The 23,645-nt window shown below is 46.0% G+C and overlaps 2 protein-coding genes across 2 annotated transcripts in view; one reads left to right on the top strand and one right to left on the bottom strand.

Moving 5' to 3' along the window:
- Window positions 1-14,750, top strand: part of SMC4 (structural maintenance of chromosomes 4) — a 29,042-nt gene extending 14,292 nt beyond the window's left edge. Inside the window, exons 6-24 of the mRNA XM_033068376.2 lie at window positions 1,749-1,913; window positions 3,337-3,464; window positions 3,666-3,806; window positions 4,229-4,379; window positions 4,845-5,009; window positions 5,651-5,884; window positions 6,414-6,599; window positions 7,115-7,276; window positions 7,411-7,636; window positions 7,722-7,801; window positions 8,397-8,549; window positions 8,637-8,763; window positions 9,503-9,692; window positions 11,083-11,227; window positions 11,814-11,987; window positions 12,384-12,566; window positions 13,102-13,334; window positions 13,711-13,894; window positions 14,407-14,750. Coding sequence (XP_032924267.1) covers window positions 1,749-1,913; window positions 3,337-3,464; window positions 3,666-3,806; window positions 4,229-4,379; window positions 4,845-5,009; window positions 5,651-5,884; window positions 6,414-6,599; window positions 7,115-7,276; window positions 7,411-7,636; window positions 7,722-7,801; window positions 8,397-8,549; window positions 8,637-8,763; window positions 9,503-9,692; window positions 11,083-11,227; window positions 11,814-11,987; window positions 12,384-12,566; window positions 13,102-13,334; window positions 13,711-13,894; window positions 14,407-14,595 — 3,216 coding nt within the window. The 3' untranslated portion in view covers window positions 14,596-14,750. The remainder of the gene's footprint in view (window positions 1-1,748; window positions 1,914-3,336; window positions 3,465-3,665; window positions 3,807-4,228; window positions 4,380-4,844; window positions 5,010-5,650; window positions 5,885-6,413; window positions 6,600-7,114; window positions 7,277-7,410; window positions 7,637-7,721; window positions 7,802-8,396; window positions 8,550-8,636; window positions 8,764-9,502; window positions 9,693-11,082; window positions 11,228-11,813; window positions 11,988-12,383; window positions 12,567-13,101; window positions 13,335-13,710; window positions 13,895-14,406) is intronic.
- Window positions 14,751-14,840: 90 nt separating this feature from the next.
- On the bottom strand, window positions 14,841-18,752 carry TRIM59 (tripartite motif containing 59). The gene is given in 3 exon segments (XM_033068379.2): window positions 14,841-16,579; window positions 16,581-16,711; window positions 18,264-18,752. Coding segments are annotated over 2 exon segments (1,215 nt in total). The 5' UTR covers window positions 16,709-16,711; window positions 18,264-18,752; the 3' UTR covers window positions 14,841-15,492.
- Between the last annotated feature and the right edge of the window lie 4,893 nt (window positions 18,753-23,645).

The following is a 23,645-nucleotide window of genomic DNA, read 5'->3' as shown; positions in this document are numbered from 1 at the left end:
GATGTTTGGTTCTTTGTTGGCATCACCATGCCTGGCTGTTGACATCCATTTTGTTTGTTTGAGCAGAGCCTGCATTTATTTCCCTTTTACTTCACACCCTGCTCCCTGTCCTGACTCCCTGAGGCACAGGAAGACAAGTGAGGGAAGGAATTGTGGAATCCCAGAGCTGCAGGGTTCTGGGGGAGCCTGGGCAAGGCTGGGGGTGCCAGCTCTGAGGAGCTGCCGAGCTCCTTCCCCTCCCTGCTCAATAAATGTCTGCCTGCCCCGCCTTGCTTTCACTTTCACAACCTCGGGCACTTCAGCATTCATGAAGAGAGGAGCTTTGGGGCTTTTCAGTTGATAATTCAGATAATGGATCAGGTAATGAGCACTGGTGGTTAATTAGGAAACACTGAAATTGAGTTTTAGCAGTTGTAAAATCTGTTACCTATATTAATTATCAAGAAGAGCAGGTACAACCTTTTTGCTCCTTTATCAATTAAAGGAAACCTTTAGTTTCTTTTCTAGAAATACTTCTTTTAATTTTTTTTCTGGAAGCATTTTTATTTCTTAAATCTGAGCTGAACTAAACAGATTCCTTAATATATTAACTTAAGAAACAGTGCAAATAATAAATAATAATTCATACTCCTATTATGCTTATTTTTTCCCTCAATAAGAAAATAATTCAAGAACTCACATTAGTGAGCTACAGAGAAACCCCACAACTGCATAATCATCTGTCTTAGAGGTGATTAATTATCTTTATTCAAGTAATAAAAACTGGATTCATTCCTTGCTTGTCCATAATTGCCATTTTTCCTGTTAAAGCCAGGCTGGGTTTGTGATTTGCAGCTGTAAACCCAGTGTAGAAAGCTCTGAGTGCTGAGCAGCACTGAGTTAAATCTTTCCTGTCATTGTTTTCCTGTGGATGTAAACAGAGGAAATGCTTTAATGCAAGGAGCAGAAAGACTTGTGACAATCCCAGATTCTCTGGGGATCCTGCACATTTTCCTCCCCCAGGAGCTGCCAGGCAGTTTTGGGGAGAGAACCCACACTTCTGTGGCAAGGGAGAAAATGGGTAATTGGGGTTTTATACAATCCAGCAGCAGTTACTCACAAACTGAATATTTTGCTTTTTGAGTTGGGTTGGGGCTTTTTGTCTTGTCAGACCTGCAGCACTAACACAAACTCTCCTTGTCACTGGCTCTGCTTGATCCTTTCTAAATCTTATTTTTGAAAGTTAAGATTATTTTTAATACCACCTAAATCACTAAATTAATGTGATTTAGAAAGGGAAATGACACAGAGGAACCCTCATACCTAAAGGATCCTTTTCTTTCTCCACCAATGAGTTAAATCAATCACAATTCCAGTTCTTCCATCAGCCAGGATTTTATGGACTTTGTTTCTAGAGACCCTTCAGGGACTTCAGTCCTGATTAAACTCTCTTGCCAAGGGCCTGCTTTATTCTCTTCTTCTTTTTTTAGGTTGGGGAGACACATATTGAATCTTTAGAGAGTGAAGGAACAATCACACCTGAAGGGTGGCTCCACATCACCTGGGAGAGGAAATTTCTCTTCATTCTGGTCTTTGTTTTCCCAAATAAATGTGAAGGTTGGACTTGACCTTGGAGATCTTTTCCTGTTTTAATGACTCTGATATTCCAGTTTGAATATTTTGATTGCTGCCTTTTATACTATCTCATACTCATTCCATAGATTTTTTTCAGAAAAAAAGAAAAGAAAACCTAACTTTTGTTTCCCAAGGGGGAGGTGGAGCAGATTGCCATGATGAAGCCCAAGGGGCAGACAGAGCACGATGAGGGGATGCTGGAATACCTGGAGGATCTGATCGGCTCGGCACGGCTCAAGGAGCCCATCCACACCCTATGCCGCAGGGTGGAGCTGCTCAACGAGAGCCGGGGGGAGAAGGTGAGAGACTGAGAGATCAGCACCCAGCCCGAGGGGCTTGGAGCACAAACCCTGCGAGGGGGTGGAGTTCACTGCTTTGGTTTTTATTTTGCACTGAAATGCATTTCTGTTCTATGGTTTAACCCTTCCTCCCCCCCTTGCCCAGGTTTGAAAATCCCCACTTTTCCCATTGTTGGGGAGGATGAAACAGGAAAACCTTGTAAATATGATTGTCTGGCAAAAGATTTTGAGAATATGGAAACTATAAGTGAGATTGAGATACCAAACCTTAGTTACTAAATAACCAGAAAACAATAGAATGGCCAGCTGAAATAATCTCCTCTTGACTGAACAATTCCCTCTGCTTGCAGACAGCCCAAGGCTCAGAGAAGACCCTGCTGGCCTGGCAGAAAGGGTCCAAAGAGGAGTTTTTAGGGTTTGAAGTGTAACACAGTGTGGTGATGTAATGATTCTTACAGGCTGTGTGTAAATGCTATGGATTTGTATCTTGTGTTAGATTGGTCAGTGGAAATGAGAATATTCAGCACAGAAGAAGATTTATTGTATTGTAATAGGAACCTCTGTCACTCCTCACTCTCTCTTTGCCCTGCTCTGAGCAGGGTCCTTCCACCCAGGCCCTTTGCAATAAACACAAGTCCCAGACCTGGCTTTAGGGATCTCTCTGTCTGTCCCAACCATCCTGCCCACTGACACTCCCACACCCATGCTCTGTCTCTTTTCCCCCCTAGAACTCATTCAGGAATAAAGCTTGGATTAGCCCAGGAAGAAGAGGCTCCTTGTTTGTCCATGCTAAATCCCCACCTCAAACAGGAGATGTTTTTACCAACAAAAAGATTTTCAGACAAACAAAAATGCCATGTTGCAAGTAGAGAAAAGATCTCAGAATTTTCCACTGCAAGAAAACTGAAAAACAACTTCTAGCTTAAAGTGTAACACACTGACTTTGTGTGATTGGAAAATAACAACAGGAATATGGCAATGTCAGTAATTGTGATGGGCTGTAGGTGATAGTAAAGTGTTGATTGGTTGTCAGGTTAAAATGATCTACAGTGAAATGTAAATCATGCATTGGAACCAGCCCTGTGGAGAATTCCAACTGCACAATTACTGCTGCCCAACATTCTGTAATATTTTATTGGTGCATTGAGTGCTGAAAGGGCTAAGAAAGCTCTGAAAATCAAAGTTTATTTTCCTCAATGTGTCTGTGGTAAATCCTGTGGCAGACTTGTTTTAAAGGTAACCAGCACCTGGAGTTGTAGGGATTAAATTTAAAATGACCAGTCAGAAGGGGGAGATAAAGGAAATCATAAATTCCCTTGCAGAGGTGATTCCTGGTACCATTTTTCATGTCCTACAAAGGGTTTGGAGTTTTCTCCTCCTGTAGGGCTGGCCCTGCCTCAGCTCTGCCCCTTTTTTCCTCCAGCTAAATCGAGTTAAAATGGTGGAGAAAGAAAAAGATGCCTTGGAAGAGGACAAGAATAAAGCCATTGAGTTCCTTTGCTTGGAAAATCAAATCTTTAAGGAAAAGAATCAGATCTGTCAATATTACATGTGAGTAACCCTCAGGGTTTGGCTCTGATGTGTGGGGCTGCTTCATTATCTCTGATTAGAAATATTTGCAATTTCTAACTCCAAATTATTGTTATTTTTTGATGCTTTACATAATCTCGTTGCTAACACTGAGAATTGGAATTAAAGATTCATTGTGAGGGTGGAGAGAAGTGAGGATTTATTGTTGTTTTCTTTTCCTAGCCATGACTTAAAAAAACGAATAAATGACCTGGAAATGCAGAAGGAGAAAATTAATGAAGAAACTAAAAGTGTTAATGAGAAAAGCAGTAAACTTGCAGAGGAAGCAAAAACCAAGAATAAAGCTTTGAAAGAACTGGACAAGTGAGTACTTCAGGGATGTGTAATACCATGTTTCCCACCAAAAAAATTAAATTATCTGATGAGCAGAGTCACTTCTGGTACATCTAAATACACAAAGAAGCATTTAAATAAATGCACAAAAATAAATAAAATAAAATAAATAAATAAATAAAATTAAAGCCATTTCACTTAGATTTGATTTGGTTCAGAGTAAGATTCACAATTACAATTAAAAAATGTCTGATCTTTGTAATGGATTTTAAATATTTATATTGACTGTACAAAAAAAAAGAATTATTAAATGCTTTGTACATTTGCAACCCTAATACTTAGAGTCCTGGAATTGGGAATTTGTTTAAATTCTTGTTGACTTATTAAACCAAGCTGAATAAACCTTATTTTTATGCTGTATGAAACACTTATTTTTTTCTTTTTTCCTTCAGGAAATGCAATAAAATTACAAAGTTCATAGAGGAAAGTAAAGAAAAATTCACTCAGCTGGATTTGCAGGATGTGAAAGTGAGGGAGAATCTCAAACATGCCAAGAGCAAGGTTAAGAAACTGGAGAAGCAGCTTCAAAAGGACAAGGAAAAGGTAATTTCATGGTGGGACAAAGGCACAAAGAAGGTGCAGAAATGGGCTTGGAATTGTTTTAATTGCTTTAAGTCATTAAATCAACCTGAGCTTTTGATTGCTGATCACTCCAGGAATGGAATTAATTCATGGAGCTGTGTCATCCCCTTGGCCACTGGGAGCTGTTGGGATGCTTTGGATGGAGGAGAGATTGAGGAATTGCTGTGCAGGGGGAGAGGAGAAATTCAGGAATTGCTGTCCAGGGGGAGAGGAGGCTCAGGAGAAATTCAGGAATTGCTGTCCAGGGGGAGAGGAGGCTCAGGAGAAATTCAGGAATTGCTGTCCAGGGGGAGAGGAGGCTCAGGAGAAATTCAGGAATTGCTGTCCAGGGGGAGAGAAGGGGTTCAGGAATTGCTGTCCATGGGGGAGAGGCTCAGGAATTGCTGTCTCAGGGGGAGAACAGGCTCAGAGCCCTTTCTGCTGCAGGTGGAGGAGCTGAGGAAGGTCCCCTCCACGAGCACCAAAGCCATCGAGGACGCCACGGCCAAGAGGGAGCTGCTGGCCAAGGCCAAGGACAAGGAGGAGGCCAAGCTCAGGCAGGTCCTGGCCAGCCTGCAGGAGGAGACCAAGGGAATTCAGAAGGAAAAAGAGGTTTGGACAGGCAGGATTACCCACCTGCTGTAACTTCACTCTTCCAAAGGCACTTGTAAAGTGACAAATCCACCGTTCTTTATGGTAGTTCAGAGGAGCCTCATTGGGAAATTAATCTTAAATTAATAATTGCTCAAGCATCATTAAGTAGCTCATTCATAGATTTAATATAAATAATACACTTTGATTTTCTGCCACCAAAACATTTAAGCCAATGGTGTTGCTTAAATAAATAAATAAATATATTCTGGAATAACTGTTCCCAGCCTTTCCCACACTCTGAATTAATGGTCAGCTAACATTTCGTTATTTTGGTGCTGGTGTTCAGTTATCCTGTAAATTTGCAGGGTTATTTTCTGGCCTTGAAAACGTGGATTCTCCATGGATTTGAGCTGTAATTTAGCTCAATGTGCAGGGCCCCTCCCACCTTTGAGAAAACAACACAAAGCTTGTATGGAAATGCTCTGTGATAACTCCTGAACTTCATAACTAGGAAATTAAACTCCCAGCCAATAATGTTCATTAATGAAGAAGTGCTGCTTGTCCCTGAGAACAGAAGTGTTTCCTGCTGGACAGGCACATCCCATTTGCTGTCCCCTTGCCCAGCTGAGGGGCTGAGCTGTCCCTGGCTGTCTCTGCAGGCCAAGGAGAAGGAGCTGATGGAGTTCAGCAAGGAGGTGAGCGAGGCGCGCTCCAGCATGGACATAGCTCAGGCAGAGCTGGAGCTGTACCTCAGCAAGTACAACTCTGCTGTGGCTCGGCTCAGCCAGGCTCAGGAGGCCCTGGGGAGCACCTCCAACACCCTGAAGGAGAGGAAAGCTTCCATCAAAGACATTGCTGGGAAATTACCCCAGGCTGAGCAGCAGCTCAAGGAGGTGAGCCTTGGTTTTCCCATTTCATTTTGGGTCACACACAAAGCAAACCCACTGTTCTCTGTGGCAATAATCATGGTGAAAATAAACCATGACCCATCTCCTCTAAAACAATATTGAAAAGCTGTTTTCTAATACTTTATGTGCTAGTGGAGCAAATATTGGATTTCAAACTTACTTTGTTAAGCCAGTGTTGTCTTAAATGAAATCCTACATATCCCTTCAAGGGGATGGATTTCATTTCCCACTGAGATGTGGCTGCATTCCTGAGCCTTCAGGGGGCTGAGGCCCTGGATCCCTGGCAGTGCCCAAGGCCAGGCTGGACAGAGCTTGGAGCAGCCTGGGACAGTGGGAGCTGTCCCTGCCCATGGAGGGTGACACTGGGGGAGCTTTAATGTCCCTCCCAACCCAAACCATTCCTTGAATTTCATTTCTTGCTCCTCAATTATTCCCCAAAGAACAAAGCCATGCATCCAGACTCCCTGAATCCAGTAGATTTTGGGAGGCTGAGCCAATGTCTTTGAACCCCCAGAAAGAGAATGCTCTGGAGAAGTTGGAAAAGGAGGAATCCGGGAACAAGGACCTCGTGCGAAACCTGCGCCGAAAAGTCGAAGAAGCCAAAAGTTCTTTGGCACAAAGTCGGAGCAGAGGAAAAGTGCTCGAGGCTCTGCTCCAGCAGAGTAAATGTGGCAATATTCCTGGGCTCTATGGAAGGCTGGTAGGTTTTAGAAAGGTGTTAAAATTTTAGTGTTGAGCTGAGTGGTGTTCCTGTGATGAAGTGTAGCATGCCTCACTTCCCTGGCATCAGGAATTTGGGGAGGGATGCCTCCCTTCCCTGGCATCAGGAATTTGGGGATTTGGGGAGGGATGCCTCCCCTCCCTGGCATCAGGAATTTGGGGAGGGATGGCTCACCTCCCTGGCATCAGGAATTTGGAGAGCAATGTTGTAAATTTTGTAGACTTGCTGTAAAATCAAACATTTTTCAGTTCTTTCCAAGCAATGTTGGTTTAAAGTTCTGAAAATTCAGAGCTGAGTTTTTCATTCCTGTTGCACCTCAGTGTCATTGTAACAGTGTTGGTTTTGTATTCTGCAGTTTTTTTTGTCTAAGGAGAATTATCTCTGCTTCAAAAAAATCATTTTATTCAGATTTTAAAAAGTGCATTCCTGGATTTACTGGGACAGAACTCAGGTGCCAACTAATCAGTGTTTGTCCCTTGTCCCTCCATCCTCAGGGAGACCTGGGGGCCATCGATGACAAGTATGATGTGGCCATTTCCTCCTCGTGTGGAGCCTTGGATCACATTGTTGTGGACACCATTGACACTGCCCAGGCCTGTGTGAACTTCCTGAAGGCTGGAGGGATTGGAGCTGCCACCTTTATAGCCCTGGACAAGGTGAGTCCCACCCTTGGGAAAACAAAGCATTTTATTGTGAATTGCAATCTAATTACATTTGTTTTAATAGAATAACAGAATGACCTCAGCATTGATCCCAAGGATTGATTCCTTGATTTCCTTTGTGGCTGTAGATGACTGTGTGGGAAAAGAAAATGCAGAAGATCCCAACTCCTGAGAATGCCCCACGGCTCTTTGACCTGGTGAAGGTGCAGGACCCCAAGGTCCGCCTGGCCTTCTACTTCGCTCTCAGGGACACTCTGGTGGCCAAAAACCTGGAAGAAGCCACCAGAATAGCATTCCAAAAGGATAAAAGGTGGAGGGTGGTAACCCTGCAAGGACAGATCATCGAGGTGTCAGGTACTGCAGCCCCATTGGAAGCACTCTGTGGGTGATATGGAAGCCCAGGGAGTTCTCTGAGCTCTTTTCATCCCTTTTTCTGTAGGAACCATGACTGGTGGGGGAGGAAAAGTCATGAAGGGCAGAATGGGCTCCTCAGTTGTGATGGATATCTCAGAAGAAGAGGTGAGTACATCATAGAAAGGGAATGGCAGCAGAATTCCTTCCTTTGGGCAGTGAGCAGGAGCCATCTGGGATGGAAGATAATTACAGAGGGTCACAAAGTCAGAATTCCCAATGTTAGCAGAGGTTGTAATGCTTCAAAGTGCATCAGGGATAAAAGGCTTGTCACTGGCAGGGGCTGCCCAGGGAGGTTTGGAGTCCCCATCCCTGGAGGTGTCCCTGGAGGTGGCACTCAGTGCTCTTGGCTGGGGACAAGGAGGTGACCAGGCACAGGCTGGGCTCTGTGGTCCTGGAGGGCTTTTCCAGCTCAGGGATTCTGGAATTCTCTGTTTGTTCCCAGCCCATTATTGAATTCCCTTTGATAGCTCAGACACCATTTTGGCAGGATACAATTTGCTTTTCCTTCTGAATTCCATTTAGGTTTTCATCTGGAGCTGCTGCAGTTGTTTCTCACTGGCAGAGCTGGTGTTCCCAGCACCCAGACTCCCCAGGCTGAAGTTTTCACTGCACTTTCTCCTGTGTTTGAAGAGCACAGGGATGAGCCCTGGCTTGGTTTTGTCCTGGTGACACCAGTAAATAATCCTCTCGTTCTGTGTAGATCAGCAAAATGGAATCCCAGCTGCAGAGGGATTCCCAAAGAGCTGTGCAGTGTGAGGAGGAGAAATCCCAGCTTGAGGAAGACATAAGGAAACTGCAGCAGGAAATCCAGGACATGAGGAACACCTCAGAGAAATACAAAGCCAGTATCCAGGTGAGAATCCCTGAGCACTCAGCCCCACACCTGGTGGCCAGGAATTTCCAAGGCCAAGATTCCAGCCCAGCTTTGTGTTCTCTGCAGGGTTTTTCTGAACAAGAAATTAATCTCAAAAACCAAATCAAGGAACTCGAAGCCGACGTCGTTGCTGCTACTCCGGACAAAGCCAAGCAGAAGGAGATGGAAAAAGCCCTTGATGGTTATAAAAAAGGTACATTTTGTGGAGAGGGGATTAGAGAGAAAAGTTGTAGTAATCTCTTAGTAAAAGAAGAAGGAATGGGTTTGGGTTTGGGCTTCAGTTCCCTGTCTTGGTTTGGGACCTCATTTTTCTAAGGTGCCTCTAGAGGTCAGAGAGTAAAACTCCTTTTCTTTGTCATTGCTCAAGTTCATGTTTCAGTCAAGCCAAAGTAAATGTGAATTTCAGTATTTCCTTTCTTTGCTTAGAGTTTTGTGGCTGTGTCACACCTTCTTAGGGAAACTTAGGGGTAGGAATTGGTAATGAGGAGGTAATGATATAAAAATCAAATTAAGGTTTTTTTGAGTGTATAAAAGAAATGCCTGTGTTCTTTGTGGGAACACATCCCTCTTGTGCAGAGATGCTCTTCAGGGACCACACAGTTACACTAGCTGCTGGGAAATGCTGGTGGCCAATTCTTAAAATGTAACTTTTGAGCATCTTCCCATTAATTAAATACAAATAATGACCTTGGAGCAGCTTCTAATGCACCACCTCATGTATTGAAGTACTCTGTGAACATCAACTAATCCATGCTGAGTGGTTTTTATGGCATGGGTGGGTTTTGATGTTTGTCACAGTTAAACTCATCATTTATCACAGAGAATGTGAGGAGCAGAGCAGAGCTTCCATGTGAAGTCCCTTCCATGACTTTTCCCCTTGCTGAGCAGCCCCAGGGCTGGCCCAGGGCCCTCAGTCCCTTTTCCTTGCACAGATTATGAGCATGTGGCTCAGAAGGCTGCCAAGATGGAGGAGGAGGTGAAACGGCTGCACCAGCTCATCATGGACATCAACAACCAGAAGCTGAAGGCTCAGCAGGACAAGATTGATCAGATTGACAAGGAAATGGATGAATGCTCCTCTGCCATCACCAAGGGCCAGGTGGCAGCCAGGACTGCAGACAGGTACTGCACTCACTGCCTGGGCTCAGTGGGGCTCAGGGACGGAAAGGGAAGGCAAAGTTTGGAGTTTCTAATTGTTGAAAAGTCACATTTCCTGAGTTATTTCCCTAATATTGCCTAAACTGCAATATTCAGAATAAAGTCCAAAACAGCACTCGTGCTGAAGCTGTTCAAATCTGAAGGGACTGGTTTTACTGGGTCTGTCAGGAAACAAAATGGATCTGTTTTTTATGGAGCTCACCAATGCATAGAGATTCCAAACTCTGAAAGAAGAAATGAACTCAGTGAGGTCTGCCTGCTGAGGAACACACCTTGTTTTCCTTGGATCCTTCTGGAGAGGGGGAGTTGGTGCCTGAAGCAGCACTTGCTCCTTGTTGTCAGTGAGATTGTGCTCCTGGATTACAGAAATTTCACCATTATAAGCCGCACCATTTTAACTAAAATTTTGGTCAGAACCCAAAGTGCGGCTTATAATCAGGTGTGGCTGATATATGGACAGAGAACGAAAAGTTTCTGTTTTAGTTTGGAGGACAAGTGTGTGCTGAGAAAGACAGGAGCTTCTCTTTGAAATGGAGAATGTAAACCCCCTCCCTCCAAATTATTATCATTTTGAAATCAAGGGGCTCTCAGGCAAAGATATGGGAATTAGGAATAACAGTTCTTTACTAGGGAAATTAAAATAGAAATACAGCACTACAAAGAACAAACCCCAAACCCTGACACAGTCAGAGTACAGCCTGACACCCGTCAGGCAGGGTGTTGGCAGCAGTCCCATCCCATGGTGGCTGCATCCTCCTGCAGTGACAGATGTGGCTCAGTTGGAGCAGTGCTCCTGTACAAGGTGCAGTTTCCCTCCGGAGCTCCAGTGGTGATGTGGAGAAATCCGGTTTTCCTCTGGAGTCCAGTGGAGAAAGGGGCTCCCTTAGTGTCCCAAACCCTCTGTTTTTATCTTGGTAAGAAATGTTGGGCTCTTCCCCCTGGCTGGAGCAACTCCCAATGGGATGCAGTAATTTTATCAGTGCCACAGTGGGACTCAATGGCCATGAGCAGAAAACGACTGGCTGGAGGAAGGATGGGCTGTGAAAAGATAAAGAACACTGCCCCAGCTGGTTTCAATGGATGGCCCATTAGCAGAATATCTCCCAAGGAGATCAGGATCACTGTTCCACACTCAACAGATGATGATAGAATAGATCCCTTTGATCACACTCTGTACTGTAATGTGCAGTTTATAATCAGGTGTGGATTATGTATGGACAAAGAATGAAAAGTTACCAACACCCCGAAGTGCGGCTTATACTCAGTGTGGCTTATAGTCATGAAATTACTTGTGAAATTAGTTGTGTTCTCTGTGCCTGGTGTGAGGTGCACAAAGATCCCTGTCCCTGGGCAGGAACCTGAAGAAATCCGAGGAGGCTCTGCAGCGCACGCAGAAGGAGATGGAGGAAAATGAGAAGGAGATGAAGAACCTGACAGCAGAGCTGACAGCCCTGGAGGACAAAGCCACCGAGGTGATGAACGAGTGCAAGCAGGCTGAGGTGAGTCCTGGCAGCACTCTGGGCTCCAGGGAGAGCAGGGAGAGCACTTCAGTCCACCCTGCATCCCCCTGATTCCCCCTTCTCTCTGCAGGGCAGCCAGGCTGTGGCAAATGGGGAATTTGTATTGTTTTATACTCACCTGGAAATTTATCCTGACCTGATTTAGGAAAAAACTTACACCAGGTCTCCCCAGAGAAATTGTTGGGTTTAAAAGTTGCTTAAACATCACATTTTTTCTAGTTATGTGGGATTTTAGTTTCTCATCTAAATTTCATAGAGAGAGGGAAAACCAGGATGGCTGAAATGCTTTCAAATAAATCTAAGATTTGATGTCCTTCTCTAATCAGCTATAAATGAGTGTAGGATCCATTTGATCCACATCTGGAATGAAAATACAAACTGCAGCATTTTCTCAGTCATTCCAGAATTCAGGGATCAGTCAGAAATCCAAGAATATTTATTTGTTTCCATCAATAGCTGTGAGTAAATTAAGTGAAAACAGACTTTACCCCAAAAAAAGTGAAAACATTTTAGTAGGTGATTGATTAATGCCCTTTTGGGGGACAATTGCCATTTTCCTATTCAGGAAGCTTTGCCAGCAGTGCAGGAGGAGCAGAAGAATTTACTCAAGGAGATGAAAAAGATTCAGGATGCTGAACATGCCCTTCAGAGTGAGGCTCTGAACATCAAACTGAAAATGGAACAAATCAACAGCCACATCTCCACCCACCAGGGCAAGATTAAATACTGGCAAAAGGAGGTAGGAAATGCTTAAATCAGGGAATTGTGGAATGGTTTGGGTTGGGAAGGATCTTAAAGCTTGTCCAGATCCACCCCCAGGGGCACCTTCCACCATCCCTGACCTTGGGCACTTCAGGGATCCAGGGGCAGCCTCAGCTCCTCTGTGCATCTCACAGGATGAACTCCCCCAGCAAACAGGGTTTGGGATAAATTCCTCTTCAGATCACACTTTATTGCTGTGTGTGCACCAACAGGATCAAGAGATCTTTATTCTCTTTTTCACATCCTGTTTTAAAGGGATTTGTGGGAACAATCTTGGAGATCAGAAGCTTCCCTGTACAAACCCAGAAAAACTCATTTCAGAAGCAGCTGCCCCTGTTTGTTAAAGCTTTCCACGCCCTGGTTTGCATTGCAGATCTCCAATTTATCCCTGCACGCCATCGAGGGCGAGGCCCCCGAGGAGCTGCGGGTGCTGAGCGAGGAGGAGCTGGAGGCGCTGCAGGACCCCGATGCGATCAGCAAGAAAATCGCGCTGCTGGAGGCGGAGCGGCACCAGCTCCGCCCCAACCTGGGAGCCATCGCCGAGTACAGGAAGAAGGTAAAGCCCTGGGGGAACAGAACAGCCCAGGGGGAACAGAACAGAACAGCCCTGGGAGAACAGAACAGCCCAGGGGGAACAGAACAGAACAGCCCTGGGAGGACAGAACAGCCCAGCCCCAGGCACTGCAGCAAAACAGGGTCTGCTCCTCCTCCTCCTCCTTCTTTTTGCCTGTTCCTGTTGTTACCAGCCAAGGTGGAAGTTGTTTTTAGGAGCTTTTTGTTCAGGTGATCTTGAAGTTTTTTCCTACCTAAATAATTGCATGATTCTCCTGGGAATGTTTATTTAATAGATTCAAGACAGACACACAATACTGGGATTTTTCCCTCCTCACATTAATAATACTGAACCATTCAACAGATGAAATGGTTTTTGTTTTCACACAGGTTTGTTGTTTTCCACCAGCAGTAAAGATAAGAAAAGGCAGAATTTGGGGGGTTTTGTTTCAGGGCTGTTGGCCAAGCTGGGGAAAAGGAATGTTTGAATGGTAGGAAAAGTGATTTAAACTCTGAACAGGTTTGGTTTTCCCCTGCAGGAAGAGCTGTACCTGCAGCACGTGGGAGAGCTGGACAACATCACCAGTGAGAGGGACAAATTCAGAGAGGCCTTTGAAGGGCTCAGGAAGCAGAGGCTGAATGAATTCATGGCAGGATTTAATGTCATCACCAACAAGCTGAAGGAGAACTACCAGATGCTCACGCTGGGAGGGGATGCTGAGCTGGAGCTTGTGGACAGTCTGGATCCCTTCTCAGAGGGAATCATGTTCAGGTTTTCAAAATACTTTCTATTCTATTCATTTTTAACCATCATAGTCCTTTTTTCAACCTGTTTTTAAAGTAAATGTTAACTGACCATCAGTGAACCAAGACAAGGCTCACTGTGGGCAAACAGTGACAGAAACCACAACTTTTTAGCACTCAGATTAATTTCTTTCTCCTAAAATCAGCAGTTGGAAAGCTTTGAATTCATTTCCCAGCACTTGTTAATTCATTCTGCCCAGGGAATGATGACAGAAATGCTGCCAGGATGAATTCAGTGGGAAGGGCAGGGAGCAGCAGGGTGAGGTGCTGCAGTTCCTCTGAGCCAGGCTGAGCTCAGACAAAGACCAGAATTCCTCCCAGCCCCAACTCTTGCTCTGTTGCAGTGTCAGGCCTCCCAAGAAAAGCTGGAAGAAAATCTTCAACCTGTCAGGAGGGGAGAAGACCCTGAGCTCCCTGGCCCTGGTGTTTGCCCTGCACCACTACAAACCCACCCCTCTGTACTTCATGGATGAGATCGACGCCGCCCTCGACTTCAAAAACGTCTCCATCGTGGCATTTTACATCTATGTGAGTTCCCCACGGCCTCACCCTCCTCACAGGGCCCCTCCTCCTCCTCCAGAAGGGACAAAGTGGCCACACAATCACAATTAGAGGCAGATTTAAGGTGTGCCATGCTGCACTGGGATTGTTCCCTCTGGAACACACAAACCTCCCAAAAACATCAGAATGCACAATTTGTGTCACTGATGGCTCTATGGATCCAAGGCTCCCTGGATTTATACTCCCATCCATATCTTAATTAGTTCTAATTAATTTTTTCTGCCTTTAAAGCTTCTGCCCTCACCATATTTAATCAAAGCAAAGCCCTAACACAGTTCCAGTTCAGGTAATTAATATTCACAGTTATTATTAACTGCAGTTTTGGTGGCAAAGATCAGGAGCAGCAAATTCAAATTAGGGAAACACTTGGGAGTTCCCTGCCTGCAGCTGCAGTTTTAAACTTGGCTTTGTGTGCCCCACCAGGACAAGAGGGGATTTTGGGGAATGCTGGGCACTAACACAAATCATTTCTGTTCCAGGAACAAACCAGAAACGCCCAGTTCATCATCATCTCCCTGAGGAACAACATGTTTGAGATTGCAGACAGATTAATTGGGATTTATAAAACCCAGAACACCACCAAAAGTGTGGCCACCAACCCCAAAGTCCTGGCTGTGAAAGGACTGGAGGAACTTGGCCTTCCTGGGTGCAGTGTAGCCCAGAAATAGGGAGGAAGCAACTTCCACCCCCATGGCTGCTGTTTGTTTTTGTCTGATCTCATTTTGTATTGTACACCTTGTTTTGTTTTGTAAATGTTGAATAAATTTTGTAAAAAAATATATTCATATAAACCCAGCCTCCAAAAACTCAAATTTTTGAATTTCATGTAAAAATTGAGAAAAGGGAGATGTAAATTGATGAAAATAAAGAGTGCACAGGGGGGTGGGGCAGCACCAAAGACACAGACACCAACTGAAGGAATCAGTGGGATTTACTAAAGTGTAAAACTGCCAAGAGTTACAGGAGGAGCTCAGCAAGGCACCTGATCTTGGACAAAGAATTCCAGGAGAGGGGAAGCTGAGCAATGCACCTGATTTTGGGCAGAGATTAATTTGTTAAAAACCCAAACACCACAGTGAGAGGGCCAAACAGGACAGAGGATTTTGGTGTTTTGTTTTAAGCACAGTGCACCTGCACAACACCTCCAAAGAAATGTTTTTCCTTCATATATTCCAGTAATTCATTTCCTTAAAATGCAAATCAGAGGATTAATAATTAGGAACAAATAGCCAGCTATAATTCTCCAGGGGTGTTGCCTGTTTCAGGTGTGCAGTGTCACTCCTGTGGGTCTCCCAGCACCTCCCAGAGAATTCCAGCAGGGGAAGCTGAGCAATGCACCTGATGTTGGGCAGAGAATTCCAGGAGGATTTAAAGGCTGAATTCTGCAGCAGGATCGAGGCAAATCTCACCTCCTCACCTTAAGTGGGTCAGAAGTTGAGTTCAGAGGAAATCCATGCAATGCAGCAAAGGAAGGCTGTAGAAACAGAATAAGTGTAGAGCTTTAACAGTGCAGCTTTTGAGCAGGAATTGCAAATGATGCTGGATTGCTGCACTGGGTTTGCAGTCTAACCAAAGTAGTCAGGAAGGATTTTCCTGCACAGCTCCGGGGGCAGGGCAGAAGCTGAGCACAGCTCTCGTGCTTTGTCCTGCAGGGAGCTGCAGCAATCCTGATAAATCCTCAGCAGGAATCTCCAGAGGTGAGAGAGAGGAGCTGGGATGGCTCCAGCTGACATTTCCTGGTACCAAGCCACCCCAGCTAAGGTGAGGATGAGCAGGAGCACGCCCGGTTCGGTGAGAGCAGCCCAGAGTGCAGCTGCTGCTGTTTGCCCTGCAGAGCTTTTGGGAGCCAGCTGCAGCTTTGGAGCTTGGATCTTGGGCAGCTGCCCCAGCTCAGTTCTAGACAGCTCCTGCAGCACCTGCTCCATGCTGGGATCAATCTCCAGAGCTTGGGGCTCCGGGAGCTGCTTCTGCCCGAGGGCCTGGAGCCGCAGCTGCAGCCCCTGCAGCTTCTCCAGGAAAAGCAGCGGGGACTCCTCCTTCAGGAGAGCTGCGTGCAGCTCCTTCAACTCATCCTCTTCTACCTTCAGCTTTTCCACCTCCTCGATGAGGGGATCGTATTTCTCCGAAACGCAGCTCTCCACTTCATCCAGCGCGCTCAGCAGCGCTGCTTTTTTCTGCTCCAAGGCATCACCAAGATCCTTAAAATAGCGCAGCGCAGCTTCCCTGTGGCTCTGCAGGGCGCTCTGGCACCGGGCCTTGTGCTGCCGCAGCCCCCGGGAGCACGAGAGCAGCTTGGAGCGGGACGGATCGGCCAGCTGCTCCAGGAGCTGGCCCGAAGCCTCCCTGGCTCTGCGGTAGGCGCTGCGGAGATCATCGATGGCGTGCCCGCGGTGGCGGCCGATGGTGATGCACTGCCCGCACACCAGCCGCCGGTCCTGCAGGCAGTAAATGTTGAGCGGCTGCCGGGGGTGAGCCCGGCACGTCCCCTCCTCCTGCTGCTGCTCCTCCCGGCCGGCCCGCTCCTCCTGCTGGCATTTCTCGATGACGGCTTTGAGGGCGAAGTTGATGGGCAGCGCCTCGGGGCCGGCGCTGGGCAGGGCCAGGCGGGCCCGGCAGCTCGGGCAGCTCGGCCCGGCAGCTCGGGCAGCTCGGCCCGGCCGGCAGCTCCAGCAGCCCCTGCAGGCACCGGCGGCAGAAGGTGTGAGAGCACGGCAGCACCCGCGGGTCCGAGAAAATGTCACAGCAGATGGCACAGGTCAGCTCCTCCTCCAGCCGCTCCATGGCCTGCGGGGACACAGAGAGAGAGAGAGACAGACAGACACACAGACACACACACAGACACAGAGAGAGACACAGACAGACACACAGAGAGACAGACAGACACACACACACAGACACAGACAGACAGAGAGACACAGAGAGACACAGACACAGACAGACAGGCACAGAGAGAGAGACAGACACAGACAGACACACACACACAGACAAACAGACACAGAGAGAGACACAGACAGACAGACACACAGAGACAAACAGACACAGAGAGAGACACACACAGGCACAGACAGACACAGAGACAGACAGACAGACACAGAGAGACACAGACACAGACAGACACACAGAGAGACACACAGACACAGAGAGACAGACAGACACAGAGAGACACAGACAGACACAGACAGACAGACACACAGACACACACACAGACACAGAGAGAGAGACACAGACAGACACACACACAGAGACAGACACAGAGAGAGACACAGACACAGACAGACATAGACAGACAGAGAGACACACAGACACACAGACAGACAGACAGACACAGAGAGAGAGACAGACACAGACAGACAGACACACAGAGACAAACAGACACAGAGAGAGACACAGAGACACACAGACACAGACAGACGCAGAGAGAGACAGACACACAGACACAGACAGACACACAGACGGACAGAAACAGAGAGAGACAGACACACACACACACACAGAGACACAGACAGACAGAGACACACAGACACAGAGAAACAGACAGACACACAGACACACACACACAAGAGACACAGAGACAGACAGACACACACAGACACAGAGAGACACACACACAGACACACAGAAGCACACAGACAGACACAGACACACACACACAGACACAGAGACACACAGACAGACACAAACAGACAGACACACAGAGAGAGACAGACACACAGACACACAGACACACAGACACAACAGGAACTCAGCGCTGCTCACAAATCCAGTGACCCACGAGCTCACAGACCGGGAATTCCCTGCCTCGGCACTCGGTGCTCGGTGGGGGAAAAAACTGGAAGTGAGCATCGGAGCTCAGCGAACTCCAGGCTGCGCTCAGAGCCCTCACCCAAGCACAGCATCCATCTCCAACCCTTAAAAACGCAGGAGGAGCAGCGATCGCCGCTTACAGTGGGAAACAGCAGCAGAGGGCTAAAAGCCAGAATTTCTAAAGAACCTCAGAGCTATGGAAATTTTCTCCCAGCAGGAGTAACATTTTCAACGTGAAGTACAGAATTTTGTTCTCTGCCCCACTCGTTTCAAATGTTACTAAACATAAAATAGTCATGAGTGCATTAAACAGCCACATTTGGGGCTCTCTCAAGGCTCTGGCACAGAAAGTGCAGCTCAGCAGCCTCACAGACAACACCACACCTGCAATTACTCCTGGGGCACTTGAAGCACGGAAATGAAAATTAACTTTCAGTATCCCGCTCTGTCTTTCGATTCCATTGCCAACACTAACTCTGCATCCCGCACAACGCACCCAAAGCTCCCGGCCACGAACATTCCCTGCATTTACCGCTCAGTCCCGGGCACGCCTGGACCCGTCCCTGCAGCTCCGGGGATCGATGGATCCACAGCCGAACCCTGGCGAGGCACAGTGATAGCAAAGAGCAGGAACACGGCAAAAGCGGCCCCGAGCCCCGCGGGGCCCCGGGACGGCGGCGCTCACCGGGCCGGGCCCCTCGGGCTGCGGGGAACGCTCCGAGCCCGTCCCGAGGAGCTCCGCTCGGGGATGGAGCCGCTCCCGGGAAGCTCCGCTCGGGGATGGAGCCGCTCCCGGGAAGCTCCGCTCGGGATGGAGCCGCTCCCGGGAAGCTCCTCTCGGGGATGGAGCCGCTCCCGGGAAGCTCCGCTCGCTCGGGATGGAGCCGCTCCCGGGAAGCTCCGCTCGGGGATGGAGCCGCTCCCGGGAAGCTCCGCTCCGCAGTGGAGCCGCTCCAGGCCCCTCCCGGTAACGGCCGCGGCTCTCGAGCGCCAATGGCGGGAGCGGGGCGGAAACGGGCGGAGCCGGGGGAGGGAGGGGAGGGAGGGAGAGCAGCGGCGGAACTGGGGGAAGGGAGGGAGGGAAGGGATGGAGGCAGGGCAGGGCAGGGCCGGGACCGCGGGTCGCTCCCTGGGCCGGCAGGAGCGGGAGGAGCTCAGCGGGCAGAGCCCTTCCCTCGGGGCCAGGGAATCGTGCGGGGTCGGGGATGGAGGGATGGATGGATGATGGATGGAGGGAGGGAAGGATGATGGATGCAGGGATGAAGGGATGGATGGATGCAGGGATGGATGGATAATGGGATAGAGAGATGAGTGATGGATGGATGGGTGATAGATGGATGATGAGATGCAGGGACGGATGGATGGATGCAGGGATGAAGGGATGGATGGATGGATTGATGGATGGGTGATAGATGCAGGGATGGATGCAGGGATAGAGGGATGGATGATGGGATGGAGGGATGGGTGATGGATGGAAGGATGGATGATGAATGCAGGGATGGATGGATGCAGGGATGGATGGATAATGGGATAGAGAGATGAGTGATGGATGGATGGGTGATGGATGGATGATGGGATGCAGGGATGGAAGGATGCAGGGATGGATGGATGATGGATGGATGATGGGATGGAGGGAAGGATGGATGGATGGATGGATGGATAATGGATGGATGATGGGATGGATGGATGGGTGATGGATGCAGGGATGGATGCAGGGATAGAGGGATGCAGGGATGGATGATGGGATGGAGGGATGGATGATGGATGGAAGGATGGATGATGGATGCAGGGATGAAGGGATGGATGGATGGATGCATGCATGCATGCAGGGATGGGTGCAGGGACGGATGCAGGGATGGGTGATGGATGGATGATGGGATGCAGGGATGGATGGATGGATGATGGGATGGAGGGAAGGATGGATGGATGGATGGATGAATGGATAATGGATGGATGATGGGATGGAGGGATGGGTGATGGATGCAGGGATGGATGATGGATGATGGGATGGATGCAGGGATGGGCAGGAAGGACACACAGGAGCAGCCACACTTCATCCCCATCCGCATCCAGCGTCTCAACCTCATTGCACAATCCACAGAAAAATTCACCCTGAAGGTGGAGAACAGGAGACACAAAACCTTCTCCCTGCTTAGAGACAGCTGCTGACCACGGAAATGGAAATTATTTCAATTTTTTCTGAAGCTGCTGAGAGGATTTTCACGTGCCAGGACCCAGGGAACGGCTCCCACTGCCAGAGGGAAGGGGTGGGTGGGATCTGGGGAAGGAATTGTGCCCTGGGAGGGTGGGCAGGCCCAGGGAACACCCAGTGAAGGCTTTTCTCAAATCCCACATCATTCCCCACTCAGTTCCAGCTCACTGAAGTTACTCAGCTGTAACAGAGTGAATTTCAAACAGAAATGAAACTCAGTGAATGCTGAGGTGTAAATCACAATGAACCATCATTCAAAATTCACCTAAACGTGTCTTTAAACTGCTGTGTAGGGAAAATTATACAAATATCTGGGAAACAGTTACAATTACACTTCAAATAATAAATACAATAAATTATAAAACCCCTCAAGCTCCAATCACAATTTACTCAACACATCATGAAAACCTTAAGGGGGGAAAACAACAGGAGCACAAAATCAGGGAGTTCCTGACAATAATGCACAATATATTGAGAGTAACAGAGACTAAAATGGATTAAACAAAAAATAGATTATGTAGTTAAATTAAGAATGCAAGAGGTAACATTTCAAGTGCAAACTGCCATTCCAGGAATTAAACCTGTGATTAATTCAGGAACTGTATTGCTCATACTGACCCTCACCTGCCTTTCCATAAATTACAAAACTTCTGAACACATTTACCAATAGTTGACATTTAAAATCTCCCAAAATTGGTCCTTTTCTAGTAAAAGCAGCTTTTATAGAAATTTTAAATTGAGATCATTGACATTTCAATGACAACTTAAGGAAAAGTCTTCCCCAGCTTTGGGGCCCACCCAAGCAAGATAAATACAGGATTTATAATGGAGAAATGGGAATTCCCTGATGGAAATGAAGCTCCCAGGCACTTTCCTGTGGCTGCTGCAGCAATTTGAACTTGCCCAAAGATTTCTGGGTGTTTCCCTGCTGCAGTAGCTCCAACTTACCCCGAGTGAGTTTGTAAACTTGACACGTTTGCAGCTACTAAGTTTCCTCTCACCAATATTCGATCCAGATGCAGAATTGCTCTAATTGCTTCCAGCCCCAGGAGCAGCTTCCCTTCCCTGCCAGGGCTTTGGTGACACGCAGGGCTGAGGAAACATTTATGGTTAAAAGTGGCACAAAGGCTCTGGGTTTGAAGCTGGAGACATCCTGAAGTTATGAAATTACTCTGCCAGGCTTTCATTTTCCTTGGAATTATTTTAATTTTTTCGTTTTCTCACTGTTCTATGCAGAAATTCGGATTTTTTTACCAGTCTGTAAAATTTTTCCTGGATTTTCCTGAATTTCCCAAAGCTTGGGAATGCCTGGGAAGGAAGATGGGATGAGATCTGTGCAGGGAATGCTGCAAAGTTTCACAGCCAGGGATAATTCCAGCAGAGAAATCATCAACTTCTCTCCAGAAACTCCTTCCCACTCAGCTTTTCTTCTTCCCAAATCCTAAAATTTCACAGTAGCTATTTAAGTTTTCCCTTAAAATAAAAATTCCCACCTGGCACAGTTGATTTGTGGATTAATTTTTATCCTTTTAATATTTTAAATCTTCTTCTCTTTGCTATCCTGAACTCAGATGAAAAGATAATTCTCTACTCCAAAATACAGGATATTTTAATATATCTAAGATATAAATATGGATACAACACCCAAACTCAGCAATCAGAATTCCCAAATTATTTCTTGTTTGCATTCCAAGATTCCCAAACAAATCCCCAACAATCAACAACAGCATCACCTAAAAATGCAAATTTTGGGGAAATAAAAACCACACAAAGCTCCTGGAGAGCTCCAGTGGTGCCACCCTGTGGAGGCTCTGGAATATTCCAGAAGAGAATTTCCCTGTTAAAAACCCACCCCAAACCCACCAAAAAAAGGAAAAAAGCTGCAGGAGCAGCAGTTCAAGGAATTTTCTGCAGTTGTAGGAAATATTTTTGACATTACAGAGTTTTGGTGGTGCTTTGTTTTTAGAAAAAACAGAAGTTGCTTCAATACCTGTTCTCCTCTTACCTCAAGAAGAAAGTTTGTAAAACAGCAATTTTCTATTTTTAAAAATTTTCTATTTTTAAAAAATTTTCTATTTTTTTTTTACCTCTCCCATAGGTGTTTGAGGGTGAAAATTTTAATTTAGAATCTTCCTTCCCACAAAAAGGATTTCATTTCCCTCCTCTGTGGATTCCCTGGATCCATGAAAACAGCCCTGATTTATTTAGTGGATACACAAAGGTAATTAAATAAAATTTAAATTAAATTGTTATTTTTTTTAACATCTGTACCAGAAGAACTCCACGCTTCCAGCCTGCAACACAAACATTGAACAGGTAAAAACCTCAACCCAGAGCTTTCAAAAGTCACTTTCTCCAGAGAATCTCTGTGTTTGATGATGAAAAATGTGAATATTCTATAAAGAACCAGCCAGAGCAGCAGAGTTGCAAGTTTTAATGTTTATTTTCCCCAAGACAGCCTAGCCTGCACTCTACTTGGATAAATTCACAAGCTAGTTTTCTGCTGCTTCTAGTTTTAAACTTTTAACCATGTTTCTGATGACAAGGAATGCTGCAAAAATACTCTAGTCCAACAAAGAGTTATGATCACAAAATAATCTTTATCCATTCTACAGTGTCTCAGAATTACCAGCTGATTTGAAAACACAAGGTAGATATAGATGCTAATGGTGGCTAACCTGGGATGGTTTTATAGCAAACTGTTGTTCATGCAACACTTGTGCTCAAAGGGGAAGGCACAGCATTTCCTACAATGAGCCACCTTATCAAGAGTTCACTTTGTACAAATTTGTAACATCACCTTGAATTTAGTGTGCACCACCTCAAAACTGAGGCATTCCTCCAATTATAAAAACACTTGCATCCTTTTTGTGCAAGTTTTAAAAATACAAAGTTTTTTTTCTTTTTTTTTTTTTCTTTTTTTTTTCTCTCTAAAGTGGCTCAAAATAGATTGTTCATGGCTGCCTACATCTAAGATAAAAAGAGTCTAAAACAATTGGATTAGGCATAGTAAAGGTGTTCAAACCATGACTTGATTTGTACATCTATTCACACCTCTTTTTTTCGCTCTTTATTCAGCAGTACATATGCACCAAATTTCATTTTTTAGACGTTTCCATATCATTTTCATAGAAAACAAAGTTTGAAAACAAGTAACATTGAAACACAGCACGGTATCCTACCACAACAGAAACATTTTGGTTACAGGACTCAACGAAATCTAAAAATGAACTATGCTGGAGATTACCACATGCAAAGGTCTTCATGTTATCTTTGAAAATGAAAAGGATGAGGTTTTATTACCACATTTTACTGCTTTCTACTATTATGGCAACTTGTGTACTGCAACACAGTCTAGTTTGAAGGGAAATGGATGATTTCTTTTTTTCTTTTTTTTTTTTTCTTTTTTTGTCGCTTGTTTGTTTTCCCATGCAAAAAATCTACAAATTAGTTTTGATGATATGGAAAAGCTTTTCATAACATCAAACATTCATCTGGTGCAAATGCACAGGGAAGCCTTCCTGAAATTCTGACTTTTACAAACAACTAAAGAAGCTGTAACAGGAAAAGAAATTAAAAAGAACTGAAAAAAAAAAAAAAAGAAGGGAGAAAAAAAAAATAAAACCAAAGGAAAGAGGAAAACACAGGCTGCAGGAGTAAACCAGAGTCTGCTGCTAAACCGGTCTTGGTGTGTCCAGTGTA

The sequence above is a fragment of the Catharus ustulatus genome, chromosome 10 (assembly GCF_009819885.2).
Source record: "Catharus ustulatus isolate bCatUst1 chromosome 10, bCatUst1.pri.v2, whole genome shotgun sequence".
NCBI classification, from domain to species: domain Eukaryota; kingdom Metazoa; phylum Chordata; class Aves; order Passeriformes; family Turdidae; genus Catharus; species Catharus ustulatus.
Note: the sequence above shows the minus strand (reverse complement) of the source record. Positions and strands in the feature narration are given on the sequence as shown.